Below are 22,152 nucleotides of genomic sequence, written 5' to 3'. Positions count from 1 at the left end.
ACACGCATATATCTTAATTTACAATTTTAATTAATTTAAATATATATGTTACATGCAAATTAATATGTGTCTTCAATATTGATAAAAAAAAATTTTAATTTACATTTTTAAATTTCGAAATTATAAATATCAATATTTGATTGATGAAGGGCATCGCAAAAAAAAAAGAAATTATTTTCGGCGATTTTAATGAGCGTTCTTTTTATTTATGACGTTTTTCAATTTTGATAAGATGAATGATATAAGATAATAATTAAGATTGTTATAGGCCTTTATCTCTGAGTTCATCTCTCATTTTTATTTTTAGTAGAAAATAAAACCATTTTTTTTTGCAAACAAAAAAAAAATAATAATAGGCTAATTATGAATATTAATAGTGTAAAATGTTTTAATAAAATTGTTACCATTTTGTTTAGGGGAAAAAAAATTAAAAGAAAAGAAACGAGAATTTTGGAAAAGTGAAAAAAAAATGTAAATAAATAAAATAAAAAAATAGTCAATGAAATTGAAAAAAAAAATAGAGAATTTTATGGAAATTTCCCAAAACAGTGGAAAATTGAAAGAAGAAATGAAATTTTAGAAATGAAACAGAAAATAGAAAATTTAAGGAAAATACTGTAAGAATATTGAAAAAAAGGAAAATTGAAAGAAAAATCGAGAATTTTATAATTTCTCAAAATAATGGAATTGAATTTACATTTTTATCTTGTTTGTACAAAAAAAATTTTAGGAAATCCAAAAATAGAAGGAAAGTTTGAGGAAGAAATTAAAAAAAAAAAAAAACAAGAGTTTAAAAAAAAATCAAAACAAAAGATTTTGGAGGAAATAATTAGTTAAAAATAAAAAATCGAGAAATTTAAAAATCATCAAAAATTGAGAAATTTTGGTCCAGTTTGTAAAATAAATCAATCAATTTTTTACAAAAAATCGTTTTAAAAAATCGAAAACCACCGAAAAATAGTAAGTAAAATAAATAAATAAATAATAAAAATTATAAATAATTCTTTAAAAAATGATAATCTATAGGAAAAATATGTTTAAAAATACGAAAATTTATGAATTCTTAAAAAAAATTGAGAATTTGAGGTTAAAAGTGGAAAAATACAAAAATTTTAGAAAATGAAAAAATCGACGGAAAAGTAGAAAGTAAAATTTAAGAAATCTTCAAAAAATGAGAATTTAAGGTAAAAATTGAAAAAATACGAAAATTTAAAAAAATGGAAAAATCGACAGAAAAGTGGAAAGTAAAATCCATAAATGTAAACTAAAATTTATATATTTTTTACAAAATGAGAATTTTAGGGGAAAATTACGAAAATTAAAGACAAATAGAAAATAAAATAAATAAATTAATATAAAAAAAAAACTAAAGAAAGTTATGAATTCTTCAAAAAATGAGAATTTGAGGTAAAAATTGGTAAAATATGAAAATTTTAGAAAATGAAAAAATCGACGAAAAAGTAGAAAGTAAAGTCAATAAATGTAAACAAAAATTTATATTTTCTTTACAAAATGAAAATTTAAGGGAAAAATCACGAAAAATTAAAGAAAAAATAGAAAATAAAATAAATAAATACAAAAAATTGATGAAATCTTCAAAAAATGAGAATTTGAGATAAAAAATTGGGAAAATACGAAAATTGTAGAAAATGAAAAAAAAAAAAAAATAGGAAATCCAGAAAAGAATAAAATTTGTAAAAACAAAATATTATAATTCAAAAACTCGTCAAAACGTTTGGAAGAAAAAAAAATTGTTTTTCCGATAAATTTTCAGTTTATTTATTTAAACCAATAAAATTCGTAATACTATTTTGAAAAATTAAAAAAAATATACAAATTTATTAAAACGAAAAAAATTATTTCAATTTTGTACAATCTGTAGTCTTTTAAAAAAAAAAAAAAAAAATCATCTCACGCAATATCTTATCATTTGCAAAAGTGTGTTCGGATTAAAATTGATTAAATTACCGAGAAACAAATCATTTTCAACAAAAATTGTTATTATTGGTTCTATAGAAATATATAAATTACAAATCTCTTTTATTTCCATTCTCGAAAGAAAATAAATAATTCCTTTCTCCGATTTTTTTTTTAATTCCAAACTTTCCGAATTCATATTATAATTAAAAAAAAAAAACTAAATAAATCCAAAATTAAAAGAGCAAAAAAAAATTTTTATAACAAATTATCAAAAAAAAAAAAAATTTCCATTAATTTGATATATATATTACAAAATCGAAGTGCGTCGTTTGTGTAAGTATATATATGTTTCAAACACCTGTGAATACAGAAAAGAGAATCGCATTTATTCGGTCAGCGCACACTCATCTATGAATGTATACGTTATATATATGTATATATATGTATACTAAAAATAAAATTAAAACTTGTTTATCGTGCGTCAGTGAAGTGAGGCTTTCAGAGTGGGGATTTGGATCTGACTGATTGGATGTATGAACTTCGAGAGAAGAGGGAAATCCCCAGAGAGAGAAAATACACACACATTTATGTGGCATTTGCTCTTTTACATGTGATGATGATTATTTAAAACGAATATACAAACACAAGCAAGCAAAAAAAAAAAAAAAGAAAAAAAAAAAAACCTCTATGAGGAAAGTCGCGCGCTCCTCGTGATGACGTTGAACTTATTCAAGACAGTTTTTGCGATTAAAAACCCTCCTATAGCAGTTTGCTCTTGTATATTGAAGCGCGCCAGTCTATTTTGCGCGCTCTTTTATATTTTATATTTATTTTTATATATTTAATTTTTTTTTTTTTGTATTTTCAAAGAAAATTAACAATTTTTATTGTCGAATAAGTGAATTTTTTTGTTTAAAAAAAAAAAAAAATAACAGTGAAAAAAATTGTTTTTTGCCGATTGAAACAATGTGGTGATATTTTTTTTTCTGTTCGGAATGACGTAATATTTATATATAATTTTTTTTTTTTTTTTTTTTGTGAAATGGAGGGAATTTAAATTTTGTTTTATTTATTCGCAATTATTTTAAAACTTTGCTTTCATAATAATCTCTTTATTGATATTATTATGTGTGTTTGAACTTGTGTGAAGAGATTTGAGACTTCTGTTTACAAATATTGAGTGATTTTTTTTTTTTCTTTTTTGCATCATACCAAAAATGGATCCTTACATGGATTATCAAAAAAGTGGCATTCCCGATGTAAGTTTATATAATACAATATAAAATTAATAATAAATTAAAATTTTTATTTGAAAAATTTTGTTTTTTTTTTGTTTTTGTCAAATATTATTATCAAGATTAGATTTTATTTTTTGTAAACTTATATTACAAAAGTTAATAAAATTTTTTTAAATTTATTAAAAATAGTTTATTTATAATTATAAAATTAATAATAAATAATTATAACATTAATATTATAATAATAATAATAATAATTAATATATATTAACAAAATATAATTATTATTTACAATTTGTTTTTTAATAAAGAAATTTTATTTTTTGTTATTATTACCTATTTATAATTTTAATTTTGAAATATTTTTTTTCTTTAAAAAAAATTATTTTATTTTTAAATTATTTCTTTAATTTTTTTTTTTAAAAGTTTTGCTAAATAATATTTTTTTTTAAATTGAGTTAGAAAAATACTAAACTATTATACAGTAAACTTGAACGACTTTTAATTTTCTTTTTTTTACGATATTTATAGTTTTTAAGTTTTATACTCAATTTTTTTCTCAACCATATATTATTTTCTTTAAATATCATTTATATAAATTTAAATATTTATAGAAATAAATTTTCTAGATTTATTTTTCTGATTTTTTGACTGTTAAATAAATTTATTTATTTTATTTTTTACTTCATTTTATGATTTTTCTAAAAATGCTTATTGAATATTTTACATTATTTTTATAAAAATTAATATTAAATAATAATAACAAAAATAATAGCAGTAATAATAGTAATAATAATAAATAATAATAATAATAATAATAATAATAATAATAATAACAATAGTAATAATAATAATGATAAAAATAATTATTATTATAAAAATGGATAATTTATAATAAAAATATGACTTACATATTTTTTCGTTTAAAAAATATATTTTTTTCATAACTAAATAAATAGGAATTTTTTTTTACAAAAATTATTTTACATTAGGTATATTTACTTTTGGATATTTGAATTTTTTTTTTTTACAATGCACGGGCTTACAATTACAAAAAAAGAGAATAAAAAAATTAAATTTAAATTTATTGAAAATAAAATATTTGAAATTCAAAAACTTTTTTAAAAAATTTTTTTGTTTAGAAATTTGTTGTCTTACAATTAAAAAAAAAAAAAATGATAAAAATTAATTTGCAGAAAATATTGAGTTATAAAAGAGAAAAATAAATAATTTATACTTGATTGTTTTTTTTTTTATCAAAAATTTAGAAAGTTAAATTTCGTTGATGTATTTAAAAAACAATTTTTTAAATAAATTGTTTTTCATAATTTTAGGTTAAATTTGTATTTTTTAATTTTATATAAAATAAAAAAGATAAAATTTCTGAAACCTCATTTTTTATCGCTTAAAATTATCTCTCTGTAATAATTAAATATATTCGTACAAAGATTATAAATTTTGGCACGATTTCTAATTTATTCATTAAATATTAAAAAAAAAAAAATTAATTTTTGGAGCAAACATTTTTTTTCTCAATTTTACAATGTTTTGAATCTACTATTCAGCTAATTTTTATTTAAATTAATTGATTTAATTAATGAATGAAATTTTTTGTTTATTTAATAAAATATTCAGAGATGTATTGTTATTTACATAAAAAATATAATAAATGACGCAATTTTTTTTTTTTTTGAAAATTATAAATACATATAAAATATAATAATGAAACAAAAGTGTGACTTTAAAAATAATCTCAATTTATATATATATGAATAATTTAATTATACAATGAAATTTAAATTTATAATTTTTTTTATTTGTCGCATGTAATGAAAAATTAAAATATTGAATTAATATTTTTTTGATTTTTTTTGTTACGAAAATAAATTTTTATATTTTTTATTATTTTATTATTATCTTTTTTAAATTTATTAAATTTTTCCTTTTTAAATTATTATTCATTAAATTTTACAATTAGTTTTTCTATTTTGAATTTTTCAATACACCTTTATTGTTTTAATGAATTAAAATTAAAAAAAAAAAAAAAAAAATTATTTTACTTATATTTGCATATTGTAGAAAAAAATTGAGAATTGCTATTTTATATATCTATATATTCTCCTTGAATATCTGTTGGAGTACAATTTATTTCAGATAAGGTTTCAAAATATTTGTCACACTGTAAATGTATGCCAAAACCTTGAGCTTTGTTTTGTTCACAAACTGACAATTTTTTTTTCTGAATTTCATTTTTTTATATTTTATAAAACACTAAAAAAAAAAATTTGCAATAAAAATTTTTAATAATATAAAATATAATTTTGTCAGTTTTTATTTGTTTTAACACCAATATTGTTATTATATTTATTTTTTTTTTACTATTTACTATTATTTTTTATTATTTTGTGTTATTTTTTAATATTTTTGTATTATTGATTATTTATTTTTATTATTATTATTATTTACAATAATTTATCATCAGTATAATAATTATTAGTTTAGTAGACTATTAGGTATTTGTTAAAGTTATAATTTTTAATAAAACAATATTTATTTTTATTAATTAAACAATTGAAAATAAAATATCTTTTTTTAGAATTACTATAGCGCGTTAAATGACGAGGAAGGCGATCATTTATTATTAGATATGGATTCAATTTCTACTCAAAAAACTAATTCACTTGTCGCAAGACTGCAAGAAACTTCTAGGAAAAAGTGTACATTAGGTAAAGTAAAAAGAATATATTAAAAAAAAAAATTCATTTGCATTATTTTAAAATTTTTATTTTCCATTTTTTTTCTTTTTTGCCCTTTTAAAAATATATTTTTGAGGCGTTCTGAAAAAAAAAAACGATTTAATAAGCAAAATTTATTTTTGAATTATAAAAAAATGAATCGTATAAAAGATTTTTTGAATTCTAAAAAAAAAATTATCGTATACAAAATTAGAATTATAAAAAAAATGTATCGTATACAAAATTTGAATCATAAAAAAAAAAAATTGTCGTATATAAAATTAGAATTATAAAAAAAAATTGTCGTTTACAAAATTAAAATTATAAAACAAAATTTTTTGAATTATAAAAAAAAAAATTAATCGTATAAAAAAGGAAAAAAAAATTAATCATATAAAAATGAAAAAAAAAATAATTAATCGTATAAAAATAAAAAAAAAATTTAATATATTATTTTCAAAAGGTGAAGAAAAAGAAGAATCAGATGGTGCGGGATGGTCGGAAAAACCAATTAAGGACTGGTGTCAAGAGGAGACGATTAATTGGTTAATATCAGCAGCTTCCCATATGGGACAATCATACAGTTCGATACAACACAGTCTTGCAATTCCTGGCAAAGATCTCATCACCCTAACAAGAAATGATTTTATTGCCCACGACTCCATTTACGGCGAACGTCTTTATGATCTTCTTCATTCGCAAAGAAATTCAAATCTAAGTAAATTACGTTGTAACATAAAAAAAAAAAAAAAATTAATGTTATTGACACGACGACGTCAATTTCAAATAAAATTAAATATTCTAAAATGCCATCAAAGAAAAAAAAAATTGTTATTGAAAATTAAAAAAGAATATTTCATTTTATTCTCTAATTTATTCACTGGCTAAATAAATATAAAATAATAAAAAATGCGAATTTCTCGTTTTTTTTAGACTTTGACGCATTTCCAAGACAATCTGAAGACGAAAGCGCAACGATGAGTTCAACTAATGCATCCGGTAAAGATTTTTTGTCTCATTTTGTAAAAATAGAAAAAATCTTCAATATATTAAAAAACGAATCTGTAATAAAAAAATAATATTAATAATAATAAAAATAATAATAAAATAATAATGATAATAATAATAAAAAATAATAATGAAAATAAAAATAATATTAATAATAATAAAAACAATAAATGAATAAAAATTATAGAATATTATAAATATTTTATGTTCTATTTCTAAAAAAAAAAAAAAAATTTATTTTGCATTTTGCAAACAAGTTTCAATACTTTTTAACATTTATCTGCACTAATTGCCTATATAGAACTTAGTTAATTGTTGTCTATTATTTCCACACAAGGCAATTGTTTATCCATTTTTAACAGCTGCATTTCAATTTTCTATCGACATTTATTTTATTTATTGCGTACATTTGTTGATATATTTTTTCTTTAATTTTGTTTTTCTTTAAAAAAAAAAAATAGATTATTCAGTTAAATATTGTTATTTCTTATATTTTTTTAATTTTCTTTACAAAAACTATTTTAGATAACATTAATATTTTATGCAATATATAATTTACAATTTAAAAAAAAAAACAAAAAATTTTTCATTCTTTTTTCTAGTTTTCTCTTTGAACAAAAAATCGTTTGAGAAAAAAAAATAGAAATTCGAATAGGAAAAAAAATGAAATCTTCTTTTAAATGGTTTTTTTTTTTTAATTTTCAAATTCTTTTTAACAGAATTTCCTTATTTTTTAGATGCAGAATCGGAAAACAGTATAGAAATCTCTACAAAACGTCCTCCTGGAAGGCCTAGATTATTAAAAACCAAAAAACCATGTAAGAGGATTTATATATTTTTTTTTTCTTAAATATTGAGAATTAATTTTAAAGTAGTTTTATTTAAAAAAAAAAAATTTTTAAATATTGCAAAATTTAAAGGGTTTTAGTTTGCAATAAAGCTTTTAAAGTTAATTTATTTTATTAATTTATAAATTTAATATTTTTTAATATGAAAAAAAATTTGTATAAACAATTTTGAAAAATGTTCCAATTATAATTTAATTTTTGTTGTATTTAATATTTTTTTAAATTTAATTTATTTTATATTTTCTTTCAAAGTAAACAATTTTTGAAATTTTATAAAATATAATTTTAATTTTATCCCATCATTAATTAAATTAATTTATAATTGATTGAAAAAATTAAAATACTAAGAAAACTAAGAAATTTTTTTTTTTTAATTTAACAATAATAAAAATATTAAAATGTTTAACAGCCGGAAGTCAAGGAAAATTGTGGGAATTTATAAGGGATCTATTGAGAAATAGAAAAACATGTCCAAGCCTTATTTGCTGGGAAGATTATTCCCAGGCGAAATTTCGATTCGTCAGGAGTGACGAAGTTGCCAAACTTTGGGGATCTCGTAAAGGAAATACAAAAATGACTTACGAAAAACTTAGCAGAGCTATGAGGTAAAGAAATATTTCATTTTACAAAAAAACATTTTTATTCGTAAAAAAAAAATTTATTTTCCAAAAAAAACATTTTAATTACCTTAATAAAAAAAATTTATTTTACAAAAAAACATTTTTAATTATTATTATTATTATTATTATTATTAATATCATAATATAACAATAATAATAATAATAATATTTTTATTTATAAAATAAATTTTTATTTTACAAAAACAAATTTCTGTTTATAAAGAAATTTTCAATTCTAGGAAAAAACATATTTTTATTTATAAAGAAAATTTTTTTTTTACAAAAAAAGTTCTATTTATTAAATTTTCATTTAAAAAATTTTATTTATTCATATTTATTATTTTTTCTCCTTGTTAAAAATTAAATTCCTTACAAAAAAAAAAAATTGTTCTCAATAAATTAAAAATAATTCTCACCTCCAGGTATTATTATAAACGAAAAATATTCCTTCCGGTTCTGGGAAGAAGATTAGTTTATCAATTTGGACCCAATGCCACTGGATGGCAAACGGATAATCCTAATTTCCGTTATTGAATGCAGAAAAAGAAAAAAAGGAAAAATTCGATTTTTTCATGATTTGTACTTAATTTTCGAGACAAAGAAAAAAATACACATTACTTCATGATATTGTAAATAGTTTATATATATTTCCAATAAAGAGTTATATTACAATATTTTTTGTTTTGTTTTTTGTAAATCTGTAAAGCTTGCTCTAAGTCTAAAGCGGAATTTTTATTTATATTTAAAAATGTACATTTATTTAATTAAAGCTTCCTTTCATGCGCAAAATGAAAATTGCTTTCAATTTTTACAACGCCTAAGTTAATTTATCAAAATCGATAATCATTAAATTTTTCCAAAACGAATTTTCATTGCTTTTTCTATTTTTTTCATTTTCTATTTATTGAGAAAACAAATTTATTTATTTCTCGGAAAAAAAATCTTCAAAAATTTATATATATATTAAAATTTTCTAAATAAAAATTAAAAAATAGAAAAAAAATCTTTAAAAAATTGCATTTTTAAAAATTTATTTATTTAATTACAGTGTACTAGTTTAAAAAATTTGTAAAAAAAAGAATAAATGCCTTTCAATGCAAAAGCTAATATTTAAAAAATTATAAAAAATTTATTATAAAATTAAAAAAAAAATCTCAAAAAAATGAAAAGTCGTTTCAGATTTGTTTATCTTTCATTTTTATCTAAAAAAAATTTTCTGACTGAATTAAAAAATATGAAACAATTTACATGCTGTTTATTTTTGATTCAGATCAATTGATTATAGAAAAAAAAGAATTGCGATTCAAATATTTAAACACTAGCGATATGTTATACGATATACTTATTCTTAAATAAGTAAAAAAATTTTAAATAAAATTTTTCAATTTAACAATTTATTTGTCAGAAAATTTTCTTGTAAACACAATTTTTTCACGAATTCTAAAGCAAAAGGTTTTAAAATTGCTATTTTTTTTTTTTTTAATATCTTTTTAAACTTCAATTGAGAAAACTTTATTAATTCGGATAAAAAAGCTCGCTTCACCTAAGGTGTCTCTCTTAATTTCTATAACACTATTTATTTATTAAAGTCGGAGATTACTACTAAATTTCTATATCACAGTAGAATCTTGAGGATTGGTAAATATTTTTCTTTTTCAAAACTGAAGCTGAATTCGATTTCTTGCCAAATATTTTCATGGATTGTCTTAAAATTTGTTGTATATTAAAAAAAGGATAAAGTTTATTTTTTTCTCAAAAAAAAAAAATCAATTTACCTATTTGTTTTTTTAGTCCGGAATTTTTAAAAACAAATATAAAAATAAAAATCATTTTGAAAATGATAAATGAAAATAATTTTTTTATTAAATCTCTCTGCGAAATAGTCAATTTTAAGAGAGGAATTAAAATTGTTAATTTTTTCATTACTAATTATTGACATTTTTCAACGTGAAATGTCAAAAAAAATTTAAATTCAAAGTAAATTAATTAAATTAAAAGATTTGGTTCTTAAAGTTAAATTAAAATTGAACGAAATATTACTTCGTGTATCAGTTTTTGTGCCTCTTTGGGATTCATACAAGCGTTCTTGTATTTTTAATTTTTCTGTTCAATCTTTATTAAGATTGCAAAACAAAAATAATTGTTCCAAGTAAATTTTTAGTTAATGAGCATTGTTAATATTTCCCAATTTTTTTTTTTTTTAAGGACGTTAAAGTTTTGTTAAAACTTCAATCCTAAATTAATAAAGATTCTTTTCTTCTTTTTTTGCGAGACAAAATGGAAAATAATTCACAATCTTCTGAATTATGATGGAATTAACATTTTTAAATATTTAAATAAAAATATTTAAAAGAATTTTTAAGCAAGGAAACGAAGGAATGTGAATATGTCCCGCAAAGTAGAATATGAATATCACATTATTAACTGTCAAAATATGGATTGTTTCTCATCTCAGTGTGTATATTGTAATTATTAAAATTAAAAGAAAGAATGTAATGAACCAATTTGTTATTTGGCTCCTTATTATTATTAGCTGACCTTCCGGGTGGTTTTCCCAATTAATTTATAATTTTTTGAATGATTCTCACGCGCCATTACCAACTTAAGGCCAGGTCCAAGTGAGGCAGTGCCATCTACATTGCAACTAAAATTTTGGAAAATTTTCAACAGCCTTTTCTTGAAAACAAGAAGGTAAAATACTTTTTCCTTTATGGATAATTGATTATTGGCAAGATATACACCAGCTAAAACTTTTTTTGAGTTAAAATAATAAAAAAAATTTCATGTCAATAAATTAAATATGAGCACTTTTTTCACAAAAACTGTAACAGTACTTTCTCAGAAATTACAATCAAAAATGCAATTTCCATTTGGATAATTAATAAACGCTAAAAAATACACGACCTAAGATTTACCAATCACGAAAATAACAAAAAAAAAGTATTTTAACATAACATATTTTACTCATTATGACAGCCGTTTGGCAGGTTATATATGTCACCAGACGTTTCGCAGTTTTGCCGAAAGGAGGAGATTGGCGCTGTTGCTAACCACCTGAAATACATAATCTACCAAAGGGCTGTCACAATCAGTAAAGCAGTATCAATATGTTAAATATTTAATAAAATTTTTTTTTCTTATTTTCGTGATTGGTAAATCTTAGGTCGTGTATTTTTTAGCGTTTATTAATTTTCCAAATGGAAATTGCATTTTTGATTGTAATTTCTGAGAAAGTACTGTTACAGTTTTTGTGAAAAAAGTGCTCATATTTAATTTATTGACATGAAATTTTTTTTATTATTTTAACTCAAAAAAAGTTTTAGCTGGTGTATATCTTGCCAATAATCAATTATCCATTAAGAAAAAAACATTTTACCATCTTGTTTTCAAGAAAAGGCTATTAAAAATTTTCCAAAATTTTTGTATCAATGTAGATGGCGCTGCCCCACTTAAACCTGGCCTTAAGGCCAGTAGCCTTCAGAGAGAGAGAGAGAGAATAGCGTTCTCGACAATAAGTCAATTTTGATACAATGTAAAAGATTTTTATTTAATCTGCGCATAAAACATCCGGAATAGCGATGAAAATTGTATTTCAACTATAATAAATAATGAGTTTATATAAAATAGCGCATTATTAATCTATTCAGCGCATAAAAAATTTATAAAATTAAATAGTGAAATGGTCTCCGCAATTGTACTATTACGAAAATATCTGAAAATAATTCGTTTAATTTTAAGTCGATTCAATTCGGCCATGATTGATATAAATTGATTAAATTTTTTGCATCAAAAAATGAGACCGTTTCGTGTATCATATATTTCTAAAAATGATACACAAAACGATCTCTTTTTGATATTAATTATGTGCATCAAAACGTTGCAAAGATTTAATGCAATTTTTGGTCTCAATTTGATACTTTTAGGAAAATTGTGTTAGTAATTGAATGGAGCTTCCGAAAAGAAACATACTTCCGCGACATTGTCCACAACTGTTTCAGCGGATATGAACAAAACGAATTGAATGGAGCTTCCGAAAAGAAACCCACTTCCGCGACATTGTGCACGACTATTTCAGCGGAGATGAACAACGAATTGAATGGTACAGTCAATGTAAGTCCAATTTAATTATCCTTCTGAACTGGTTATATATGTGATCATAAGTGATTTATGCACAAAATTTAAGAATAATCATTATTACTATTTATAGTTATTTAACAATTTAAATTACAGTTACAAGCTTCCCAATAGTGACCGCTCCTTTTTGAAAATGTTATATTCTCATGAAATGTTACTTCTCTTACACAGTGCTTTGATTCCCTATTTCACAAACGAAGCCTAATAATTTGAAGCCAAAGTACATAAATTGGAATGTCAATCCAAGTCCTTTGAGGAATGATCTGATAATAAATGAGGATCAGATGCTGAAAAAAGAGATCCCTAAGAGCTCAGACAACAACCACATCAGATATGTCAAGAGGCTTAGGCACAAGAGCTCTCGCTGCGCAAATGCCGGTATTAACTTCCCAGGAGCTTCCTTGCCAACTTCCACATTAACAGCTTGTGCAGGAAGATTTTAGGCGTTATAGCAAGACGGCGAAAATTAATGAGTTAGGTGTGTTCATGAATAGGGGCGCGTATAAGTTGTCAGAAATGTATCAGGGAGATTTTAGGCGTTATAGCAACAGCTTGTGCAGGAATCTATCGATTGATGTCCAGCAATGTGGCTATATAAAAATTGTGATATTCAACACTTATTGGACATTAACTAGTGACCCTGATACCGTTTTTGCTCAACACTTCAATCGGATGCTCAACTTGCTCCAATGAGCTGAAATGTCACATTTCCTTATGATCCAGGAGCAAGTGTTTGATAAGAATAAGGAAGTACTTGCAATACCTGAACTCCACGGACCAGAGACAAACCCCTATGCTGGTTGCTATTCGGTTTAAGAGAACATTTCCGGGTGAGGACAGATCATTCCTTAAAATGTTGTACCCTCATGAGCAACTCAAGTCACTCCATAGTTCCAAATTTCCATTCTTTGTTGCTGCAGCTAAGGCACTTGCTACATTTCGAAGTTTATCTATGACAACAACAACGGAAGCCTAATAATAATATTAATTGTAACGAAGTATTCGTTAAATGATTTTTGGCTCGTTGGATTAATAGAGGGTCTTGCTTTTGATGTGGCAGTTTAGGATCAGTACCTTTCGCAAAATCTGTCGAAAGACTGAATTACGCAGGCGTGACGTACGAACGTTCACAGGGTCGTCAAGGTAAGTGTGTTCAAATGTCGGCCTGACTCAACGTCCGGTATCAGACGTTCTTGTTCTGGCGAATCCCCTTTTTCAGATTTTTCAATAAATAAGTATTTTTGAGAATTGGCGAGTTAGGTGCAAGTTTACTTAATTATAGATAAAAAAAACCCCCGTTACAAATAATAGAGGAAACTTCAGAGGAGTAGGAGGATATATGCCTTTTAATCCAAAAGTGATTTTTGCTGATGGAATAAAGCCAAAGTACATGAATTGGAATGTCAATCCAAGTCCTTTGAGGAATGATCCTATAATAAATGAGGAAATGAGGTTCAGATGCTAAAAAAGACACTTAGAGGAGACAATATCATCCATAAAGAGTGCAGAGGCAGTAGGGTTAGCTCAACAGATAGCGTGATATAAATGAGAACGCCACATGTTTGCGTGGACTAATAACTGACAACGCTCAGTCCATTCGTGCACAAACAACAGCAAGATTAAATATGTCATGAGACTTAGGCACAAGAGCTCCAAGAGCACTCTCAGCGCCTGCCATCAGACCTAGTAAACAATGAAAAATACTTTGGAACTTTTTTTTTATAAGAAATACAAATTTCATCGGGGGAACTTTTTTAGGTTTGTATATTTAAAATCGATCCAGAAAATGAGAGTTAGAGACCAATACCTTTTGGTGAATTATCAAATAACGCGCATTCAAATACAAATTATTTAGGTGAGTAAGTTATCAGCCAGAGGTGTTGCCTGTAAATGGAGTATTGAAATTCCTATACAATATTTATTAGTATTTGGTACTAAATAAATTAAGTTCCACTTACTAATGAAACGGTAACGGCAACTATTTAACTTTTTACTATTATAAATGGTAACCCTGACTATCGAATTAGCAGCAGTATAGTTTGCTAACGAAAATGGTATTCGTAACCATTTTATTAGTTGCCTTAACTACTTTGTTCTCTCAGTGTATATATTTGGCAAGAAATCAGGACAGCAATCGATCACATTTAGCTCTGGAAGATTAAATGCAGAAAAAATGGTCAAAGCGCCTTTAAATTCTATGTTTCTATATGCGCAAAATTGAATATGTAAAATGTGATGTTTTTTTTTGTTTCTTTTTTACTTTTTTTTTCTTTTTTTTTATAATTTACTTATTTATATATCTATTATTTAAGGACGAGATTAACTTGTGCGAGAATAACTTGTGATTGTTAATCGTCTCGGAAAAAGTTTCGAAAAATTTTTTTTTTTACGATTTTAAAGACCAACGGACGTAAATGTTGGTCGTAAAAAATATCTAAGTGCGAGTAAATTGCTTTTTTTTTTTTGTAAAGCTTACAACCTGTGCTTGTACAACGATTAATTTGTTGCGTTTGTTTATATACAAAGCTATTTTTTTTATCATTATATTATATATCCTAAAGGCACATAAAGTGGAAGAGAGTTTCAAGCGTTAATATTCTTTCAAAGAGAGAGAGAGAGAGAGATAAAAAGAAACGCTCAGAAAAATATCTAAATAAGATTTATCGCAATTCCATAATGTGATATTAAGCTTGGGGGAAATTTCTACTTTTCTAGCAAATATCTATAAACTTTCAAAAATTCTTATTCAAGAATTCATATTCTTATTTTTCAACGATTCGATTGAAATTTAAACAATTTCAAATTTTCCTCGTTTTCTTTTATTTTTTTAAATCATTAATTCGTAAATTGTATTTATCAATTTTTTTTTTGTATTTTTCAAAATTGAAATTTTCTTTATTGAAAATTATTTTCTTCATTGTGAATTATTTATTTATTTATGAATTTTTGTTTTCATAATTATGAAAAAAAAAAATCAGCAAATTATTGGAGAAAGAACAAAAATTTGAGAATTGTTTTAATTTCAAAATTCGAGTGCCCTTATAAGTAAAAAGAATATGAAAAAATGTTTTCAATAATTTTTTTTTTTAATCTAAATGATAAACCTGACTGGTGTTTTTTAGCTGAATGGTGATTATCAATCCGCGAATATCCTTGACATGTCTCCGGCAAATTAGTTTTCCACTGACAGTCTCGCCTGAAAAAAGAAAATAAAAAAATTTCAATTTTTGTACAAAATTTGAAAAACAAAAAAATCAATATTAGTAGAAAAATTAATTTTTTAAATTAAACTTTCAATTTATTCAAATGAAAAACAAATAAAATAATAAAAATTAAAAAAAATTACAAAAATGAAGAAAATTTGACAACTGTTTAATGTGAAAAATTGGAAAATGTAAATTTTATTTGGAAAATTTACCTTCAGATATACTAATTGGTTCGCTGAGGGAGAAGACAGTTTGTTTCCAATGAGTGGGAGTTGCTTGTGGTCCAGTGCTAAAGGATATTGGATTATCCAAATCGAAGAAGACATCAAAATATCCAACAATGGCAGTTAATGAACCAGTTTTTTTAACTGACAATTCAAATGTTGAGGAAAAATTGACACAATTTGTGTCAACTTTATAAAGATCAAATGACTGTAGTTGTGCGACACTCGTTATTATTTCCTGAGCATTACAAGTCTCTATATTTGCCTCTCGAATCACTTCCGCTTTCATACAACTCATTTTAAAACCATAAACATTCGACCAATAATCCACAAGATCCACATAACGTTCTTTAAAAAAATAAACGAAAAGAAAATTAATTTTTATTTAATTAATTTTCCATTTAGGACAGATTTTTCAAATTAAATTTTAATCAATTATTATTATTATTTTTATTTTTATATTAACTAATATTAATAATAATTATTATTAATTTAATAATATAAATTTTAAGAGTAATAAATTATTTCTTTTTGTAAATATTGAACTTTTCTGCAAAAGTAATAATTAAATTTTAATTAAATGAAAATAAAGTGAAATTTTTTTCAAAAACTTACTGGTATCTCCACTTCCAACAATACTGAGTGTACATCTATTTGGTAAAAGTTTTCCTCCCGGTGAAAGATAATGGTCCCTTGCATAAACGACAGTATCCAACATTCCTTCAAAGAGTAAAAAATATCCCATCCATTCGGAGACAATTGCATCGACTTTGTCGACACCCAATTCAATGTCCTCCAATCGTCCTTTTTTCAATGTTATAACATCGTCGAGATTGTTTTCCCTTTTTTAAAATATAAACTATATTAATTTAATATTAAATTTTATTTAATTTTTTTATTTTTAATTTTTTACAATAGACAAAAAATATTTTCCTTCTTATCAACGAATTTTTTTATTAAATAAAACTTTTACTTTCAATTAGTATGTAGAATTAAAAGGATATTTTGTTTTTTAAATTTGAAAATTAAAACAAACCTAACGATATCCATCGCTTGATAAATAATATCCGATTGATCGATGCTAATGACTTTTCGACAACCGGATTTTGCGGCAAACATAGAAAGAATTCCAGTGCCACAACCAACATCCAACATTAAACAATTGTGAAAAGTGTGCGAATTCATTAATAACGCATCACGATAACTTTCTGTTCGCACTTTGTCCTATATTAAAAATTAATAATTTTTTAATTTAAAAAAATAGTAATTAAACTATTTAAATAATTTTTTTATAAAAAAAAATAGTAATAAAATAATTTTGTAATTAAAAAAAAATTAAAATAATTTTAATAATTTAAAAAATAGTAATAGAATAATTTTGACAAATTTGTTTATTTTTCCAACGAAAAATTCGCTACCTGAAAATTCTGTTAGGAAAAAGTTAAAAAAAAAAATTAAATGCTAAATCGAAAAATGAAATTTCATCTAAAAAAAAATAATTATTAATAAAACTCTTCAAAAAAATAAAAATCCTAACTAATTATATTTTCTTGGATAATAATGCGCTTTTAAAATATATTTTCTAGTTAAAAGACATTAATAAAAAAAAGATGATTAATAATACCGTTAACATTTCGTGATGAATTGCAAAGTGGCTATAAGTATTAAAATATCCTTTGTCAATATCGCAAGAAACACTTTTCACGCATCTCTCCTTTAATGGCGGTGGATCGTCATCCAAAACAAGACGATGTGCATGTTCTTTCATTTCATCTATTTGCTAAATCACAATATTTACCATTATTGGCATTTAAATATCAAACATTTTTTTTTTTTTAATTATTTTCTTCCACGTTTAATAAAATAAATCAAAGTTATTTAGAAGAATAAATAATAATAATTTGTATTAAAGGTTTTTAATTTTCACAAAATTCTGAGACAATAAATTGTAAATAAATAATTAAAAACTTTTTATTATTAAATATTAAATAAATAATAAATATTTTTTACATTTCAAAAATTTTCTCTTTCTTTTAAATTTCCCTAAAAATTTTTAGTTTTTCAAAATTAATTTATATTTTTTAAGAATTGTAGAAGAAAAATAATTTCGAAAATTTCTATTGTTACTGTCATGGCAAAAAGCAAAAGTGAGTCAATTTTTACTTCTTTTTTTTTTTAATAAAAAAGTATTTTTTGAGAAAATATTTTCAGAATATAAAAAGAATGATCAATTAATGCATTTTTAAAAATTTTATTTACTTTTTACAATGACCAATTGTGAAAAAAAATTGTGTTTTGTAAAGAAGGATTAATTTTTTTTCTTACCTGTTTTGCTGAGAGACAAGCCAATTCTCTTTGTTCCAATTGAGCTTTGAGAGATTGAATTGTCCTTTGAAGTTCAGCAAAATGAATTTCCGAAAGTGTTACACAGCCATTCTCAGAATTCACTGGATATGCGGCGGGTTTTGTTACTTTTTCTTCAAGTTCTTCCATGTCTACAAAAAAAAAAAGTTAACGATGCTATATTAAAAAATTAAATTGACAATAAAATATATATTTTTTTCTACTTGAAAAAATAATCGAACACGTTTTTTTAATTTCTTACATTTTTTAACAAAAAAACAAATTTTTTTGTTTAAATCTCGTTTTTTTCCCCACATTATTGAAGCTTATACAATCTATTATTTATAAAAATTTTATTCAGTATTTTAAGTTTTTTAAAGGAAAAAAAATTGTTTTTAATTCTTTTTTTTTGTGTAACTTCTTAATTTCGCCAATTTTTAAGATTTCCAGTTATTCGATCAGTTATTTCAAGTTTCAACTATTTTTGAAATTTATTTTTTCCTATTTATTATTTTTGAAAAATAAAATTTGTTTCTTGAGATAAAAAAAATTATTGTCAATTAAATTATTATTTTTTTTTTTTTTTCTTTAAAACTTCTAAACTTCGACAATTTTTAAGATTTCCAGTTATTCCTTGGATCATTTTTCAAATTTTCAACTATTTTTGACTTATTTTTTTTTTTTTTTGCTATTTGCTATTTTTGAAATTTATTTTTTGCTATTTGTTATTTTTGAAAAATTAAATATTTTTTTTTGTTTCTTGAGTTAAAAAAAAATTATTGTCAATTAAATTATTATTTTATTTATTTTCTTTAAAACTTGTTAATTTCGACAATTTTAAAATTTTTCAATTATTCCTTGGATCAATTTTTTTCAATTTTCAATTATTTTTGAATTTTTTTCTTCTATTTGCTATTTTTGAAAAAATAAACAAAAATTTGTTTCCTAAAGAAACACTTTTAGGCTCTATATGAATTTACATATATATACAACTTCTATTTGCCGAATTTTTTCTTCTTTATTCAAAAAAAAAAAAAATAAATTTCTAATTTTACAAATGTTTCCAGTAGATTACACTAATAATTAAGAGAGAAAAAATTCTATTTTAAAAGAAAGAAAGCAGATTATAAATAACTGTTTTCCCTTAAGAAAAAATAAATTTCCTAATGAAAAATTGCACATGCCAAATTGCATATCAAAGTTTCGAAAAAACTGAAAAAATATATGGCCCCATGGTGTAATGGTTAGCACTCTGGACTCTGAATCCAGCGATCCGAGTTCAAATCTCGGTGGAGCCTTCTCTTTTATTTTGTTAAACAAATTCTAAAAAGAAGAAAAAACAGCAATTTTTTTTTCCCGTAAGAAATTTTCTTTTCAAGTAATTAAAAAAAAATGTCCATTTAAATTTAATTTTAAAAAACCCAAATGTTAATAAATTAAAAAAATAATTTTTACCAAACATTAGCCAAGCATCATCTGGAATGAATGGAGTTAAATATTCGTCACTGTCCCAAATTTTAATGTTGAGTGCATTGAGATCATAGGAAGAGACATTTTTTTTTCTGATAAAATTTATCAACTTGATGTAAGAATACATATCGAGGGCATGTTTTATCTTAAAATTCGGCAGGCTAAAATCGTGACATACTTCGAGATGTTTTAAGGCAACCGATCGATCATTGCATTCCTGCGTACAAAATAGACACGAGATAACTTGTGCCTCTTCAATTTCATCCCAATCATCACCACTGTCACTGTCGCTCAAATCATTTGATATTTCATGACAACGATTATTTACTGAAACTAAAAAATAATTTTTCAAATAAAATAAATAATATTCCGTTTTTTTTCCTATTTTTTAATTCATCACCAAAAAAAAAAAAAAATTAAGTTTTTTTTCTCTTTTAATTTCCCGATTTTACTGAAAAAATATTCAATCAATAAAATATATTCTAATTATAATTTAAGGGTACACAATGAAATAAATTATTATTATTATTAATTTGTTTAATAAAAAAAATTATATTAAAAAATTATATTTTTTTGTGTAAAATTTTTTTATACGAAAAGTTCAAAATTTTAATAAAATTCAAATTGCAAAATATTTTTGCTTCCTTGTTTTCAGTAATTAAATTACATTTTTTTTAAATACATGTATGTGTGTGTATGTTTTTTTTTATAATGAAAATTCTTTGATTTTAGAAATGAAGTAAAAGAAAAATGTTTTTTCTGTATAAAAGAAGATTTTTATATTATTATAGAAAAATACAATAAATATTTACATATTAATGCAATTAAATTAAAATTTTTTTTCGAGATGCAATAATTAACATAAAATTTAATTTTGTTTTGTAAAGAATTATAAATATAAATTTATATTAAATTTTTTTTTTATGCAAAACTGGATTTTGCTCCATTTTTACTTTTGTAAATAAATAAAAATATACTTTTTTATATAATAAATAAAAAAATAAATTACCCAAAAGTAATTAAAGTAAATAAATGTAAAAATAACCTCAATTTTTTTTTTATTAAATTACCTAAGTAAATAATAAATGACTGTAAAATAATAACGATCAGATATACATAAATTGTGTGAAAAAATTTTACAGTGATTTTAATAACCTCAATTTTGCATGCATCAAAGGGAGGATATAAATTATTATATTTAAATTTATATTTAAATATTTTTTTTCAAATTTTGTATAAATTTACAAAAAGCTTACATCGCTTTTTTTGAATCAAAGAAATCTAATTTAGTCGAAAACTAACAAAAATTATTCGAATTACAATTTTTCGTTATGTTAAAAACTTAATATTATTTTACACACTATAATAGTCCAAATGTTCTTTTTTTGACAATATTTTGATGTAATTTTACGCAAGTAAAAATGTAGTAAATAAATAAAAAAAACGCATAGTCGTGTAAATTTACTTGAAAGTGTATTTCTAACCTCAAAACGATTATTATTATACTATACCCCAATTTTTTTTCGCGCATTTCGTTATACAGAATCATGTAATTTTACTAATTTAAACTACAAAATTAATTACCTTTTTAATTTAAAAATAGGAATGCATATTAATAAAAAGTTAGGTTAGAAAAGAATTTGTATTCCTTTCTTTCTGTTTTATAAGCATAAAAAGGTTAATTAACTATTCTGATGTTAATTTAATGGAAAGTACTCACTTTTTTCTGTCATACTGAAAATTTTTGATTTCCTCGTCTATGAAAATGTTTTTAAAAAAATTTTTACAAAAACTTGTTCATGTCTCGTTTTATGATATCACGAGGCTGATTTTATAGGTTAGGAACAATGCGCTTCTTCTTTTTGAGACGTTAACAACCACCACGTGTTGAGAAATTGCTACTGACCAATCAAAGAGGAGAATACAACAGTCGCAGCCAATTAAATAATTGCATACACTTGGATTTCAATTTGGCGCTGATTTTTAAACATTGAATTTTATTTTTTTTTTTATAATATCGAATAATACAACTTAATAATTTATTATAATTTAACTAAATAACAGACAGAATTTTATATTTAATCAAATTTCCATTTAACTGAAACACTAAATTAAAATTTTCAATTTTGTATTCGTAATACAGAAAAAAAACTAATTGGTTTTTTTAAAATTTAATTTAATTCAAAATTCGCCTAAAACTCGTCTCTAGGAGGTTTTTAAGGTCGCTGATTACGAATATGATAATATAATTAAAAATTTCAAAATGGCGGATCAAATATGGCGTCAAAAAAAGTTAAAAATTCTTTTAAATTTGCCTGAAAATTGTTACTCGGGAGTTTTTAGAGTCGCTGATTACGAATTTGGGGATAGTTTTTCAAAATTCGCAATGGCGGATCAAATATGGCG

The 22,152-nt window shown here is 22.7% G+C and overlaps 2 protein-coding genes and 1 non-coding gene across 4 annotated transcripts; 2 read left to right on the top strand and 1 right to left on the bottom strand.

Moving 5' to 3' along the window:
* The first annotated feature begins 2,434 nt into the window (after positions 1-2,434).
* LOC127286700 (ETS homologous factor-like) lies at positions 2,435-9,043 on the top strand. Of its 2 annotated transcripts, none has more exons than XM_051313234.1 (7): positions 2,435-3,179; positions 5,755-5,884; positions 6,357-6,611; positions 6,827-6,892; positions 7,645-7,719; positions 8,159-8,354; positions 8,792-9,043. In XM_051313234.1, exons 1-7 carry the CDS (start codon positions 3,138-3,140, stop codon positions 8,901-8,903), a joined length of 876 nt encoding a protein of 291 aa, XP_051169191.1. In that variant the 5' UTR covers positions 2,435-3,137; the 3' UTR covers positions 8,904-9,043. The 2 variants fall into 2 exon arrangements, with proteins under 2 accessions (XP_051169191.1, XP_051169190.1); XM_051313233.1 differs by having other exon boundaries at positions 2,443-3,179; positions 7,639-7,719.
* Positions 9,044-13,939: 4,896 nt separating this feature from the next.
* Positions 13,940-21,617, bottom strand: LOC127286692 (protein arginine N-methyltransferase 3). The gene is made up of 8 exons (XM_051313222.1): positions 21,467-21,617; positions 19,732-20,079; positions 18,259-18,428; positions 17,558-17,713; positions 16,970-17,157; positions 16,549-16,775; positions 15,922-16,281; positions 13,940-15,699 (listed from the first exon to the last, which is right to left on the bottom strand). Exons 1-8 carry the CDS (start codon positions 21,477-21,479, stop codon positions 15,590-15,592), a joined length of 1,572 nt encoding a protein of 523 aa, XP_051169179.1. The 5' UTR covers positions 21,480-21,617; the 3' UTR covers positions 13,940-15,589.
* On the top strand, positions 19,503-19,574 carry Trnaq-cug (transfer RNA glutamine (anticodon CUG)). Its single transcript has one exon. It is a non-coding gene; the product is annotated as a tRNA-Gln (tRNA).
* Positions 21,618-22,152: the final 535 nt, after the last annotated feature.

The sequence above is a fragment of the Leptopilina boulardi genome, unplaced genomic scaffold (genome assembly GCF_019393585.1).
Source record: "Leptopilina boulardi isolate dan_hultmark-lab unplaced genomic scaffold, ZJU_Lbou_2.1 LbouV2_362, whole genome shotgun sequence".
In the NCBI taxonomy this organism is placed as follows: Eukaryota; Metazoa; Arthropoda; class Insecta; order Hymenoptera; family Figitidae; genus Leptopilina; species Leptopilina boulardi.
Note: the sequence above shows the minus strand (reverse complement) of the source record. Positions and strands in the feature narration are given on the sequence as shown.

Bases quoted from the DNA above. Each gene is read 5' to 3' on its own strand.
- LOC127286700 (XM_051313233.1), top strand. From the start codon at position 3,138: ATGGATCCTTACATGGATTATCAAAAAAGTGGCATTCCCGAT. The intron at 6,612-6,826 runs GTAAATTACGTT...CGTTTTTTTTAG, and splicing joins GCAAAGAAATTCAAATCTAA to ACTTTGACGCATTTCCAAGA. The intron at 7,720-8,158 runs GTAAGAGGATTT...AATGTTTAACAG, and splicing joins ATTAAAAACCAAAAAACCAT to CCGGAAGTCAAGGAAAATTG.
- LOC127286692 (XM_051313222.1), bottom strand. The intron at 17,158-17,557 runs GTATTATTAATC...TTTTTAATATAG, and splicing joins TTCATCACGAAATGTTAACG to GACAAAGTGCGAACAGAAAG. The intron at 15,700-15,921 runs GTAAATTTTCCA...TTCTTTTTTCAG, and splicing joins ACCAATTAGTATATCTGAAG to GCGAGACTGTCAGTGGAAAA.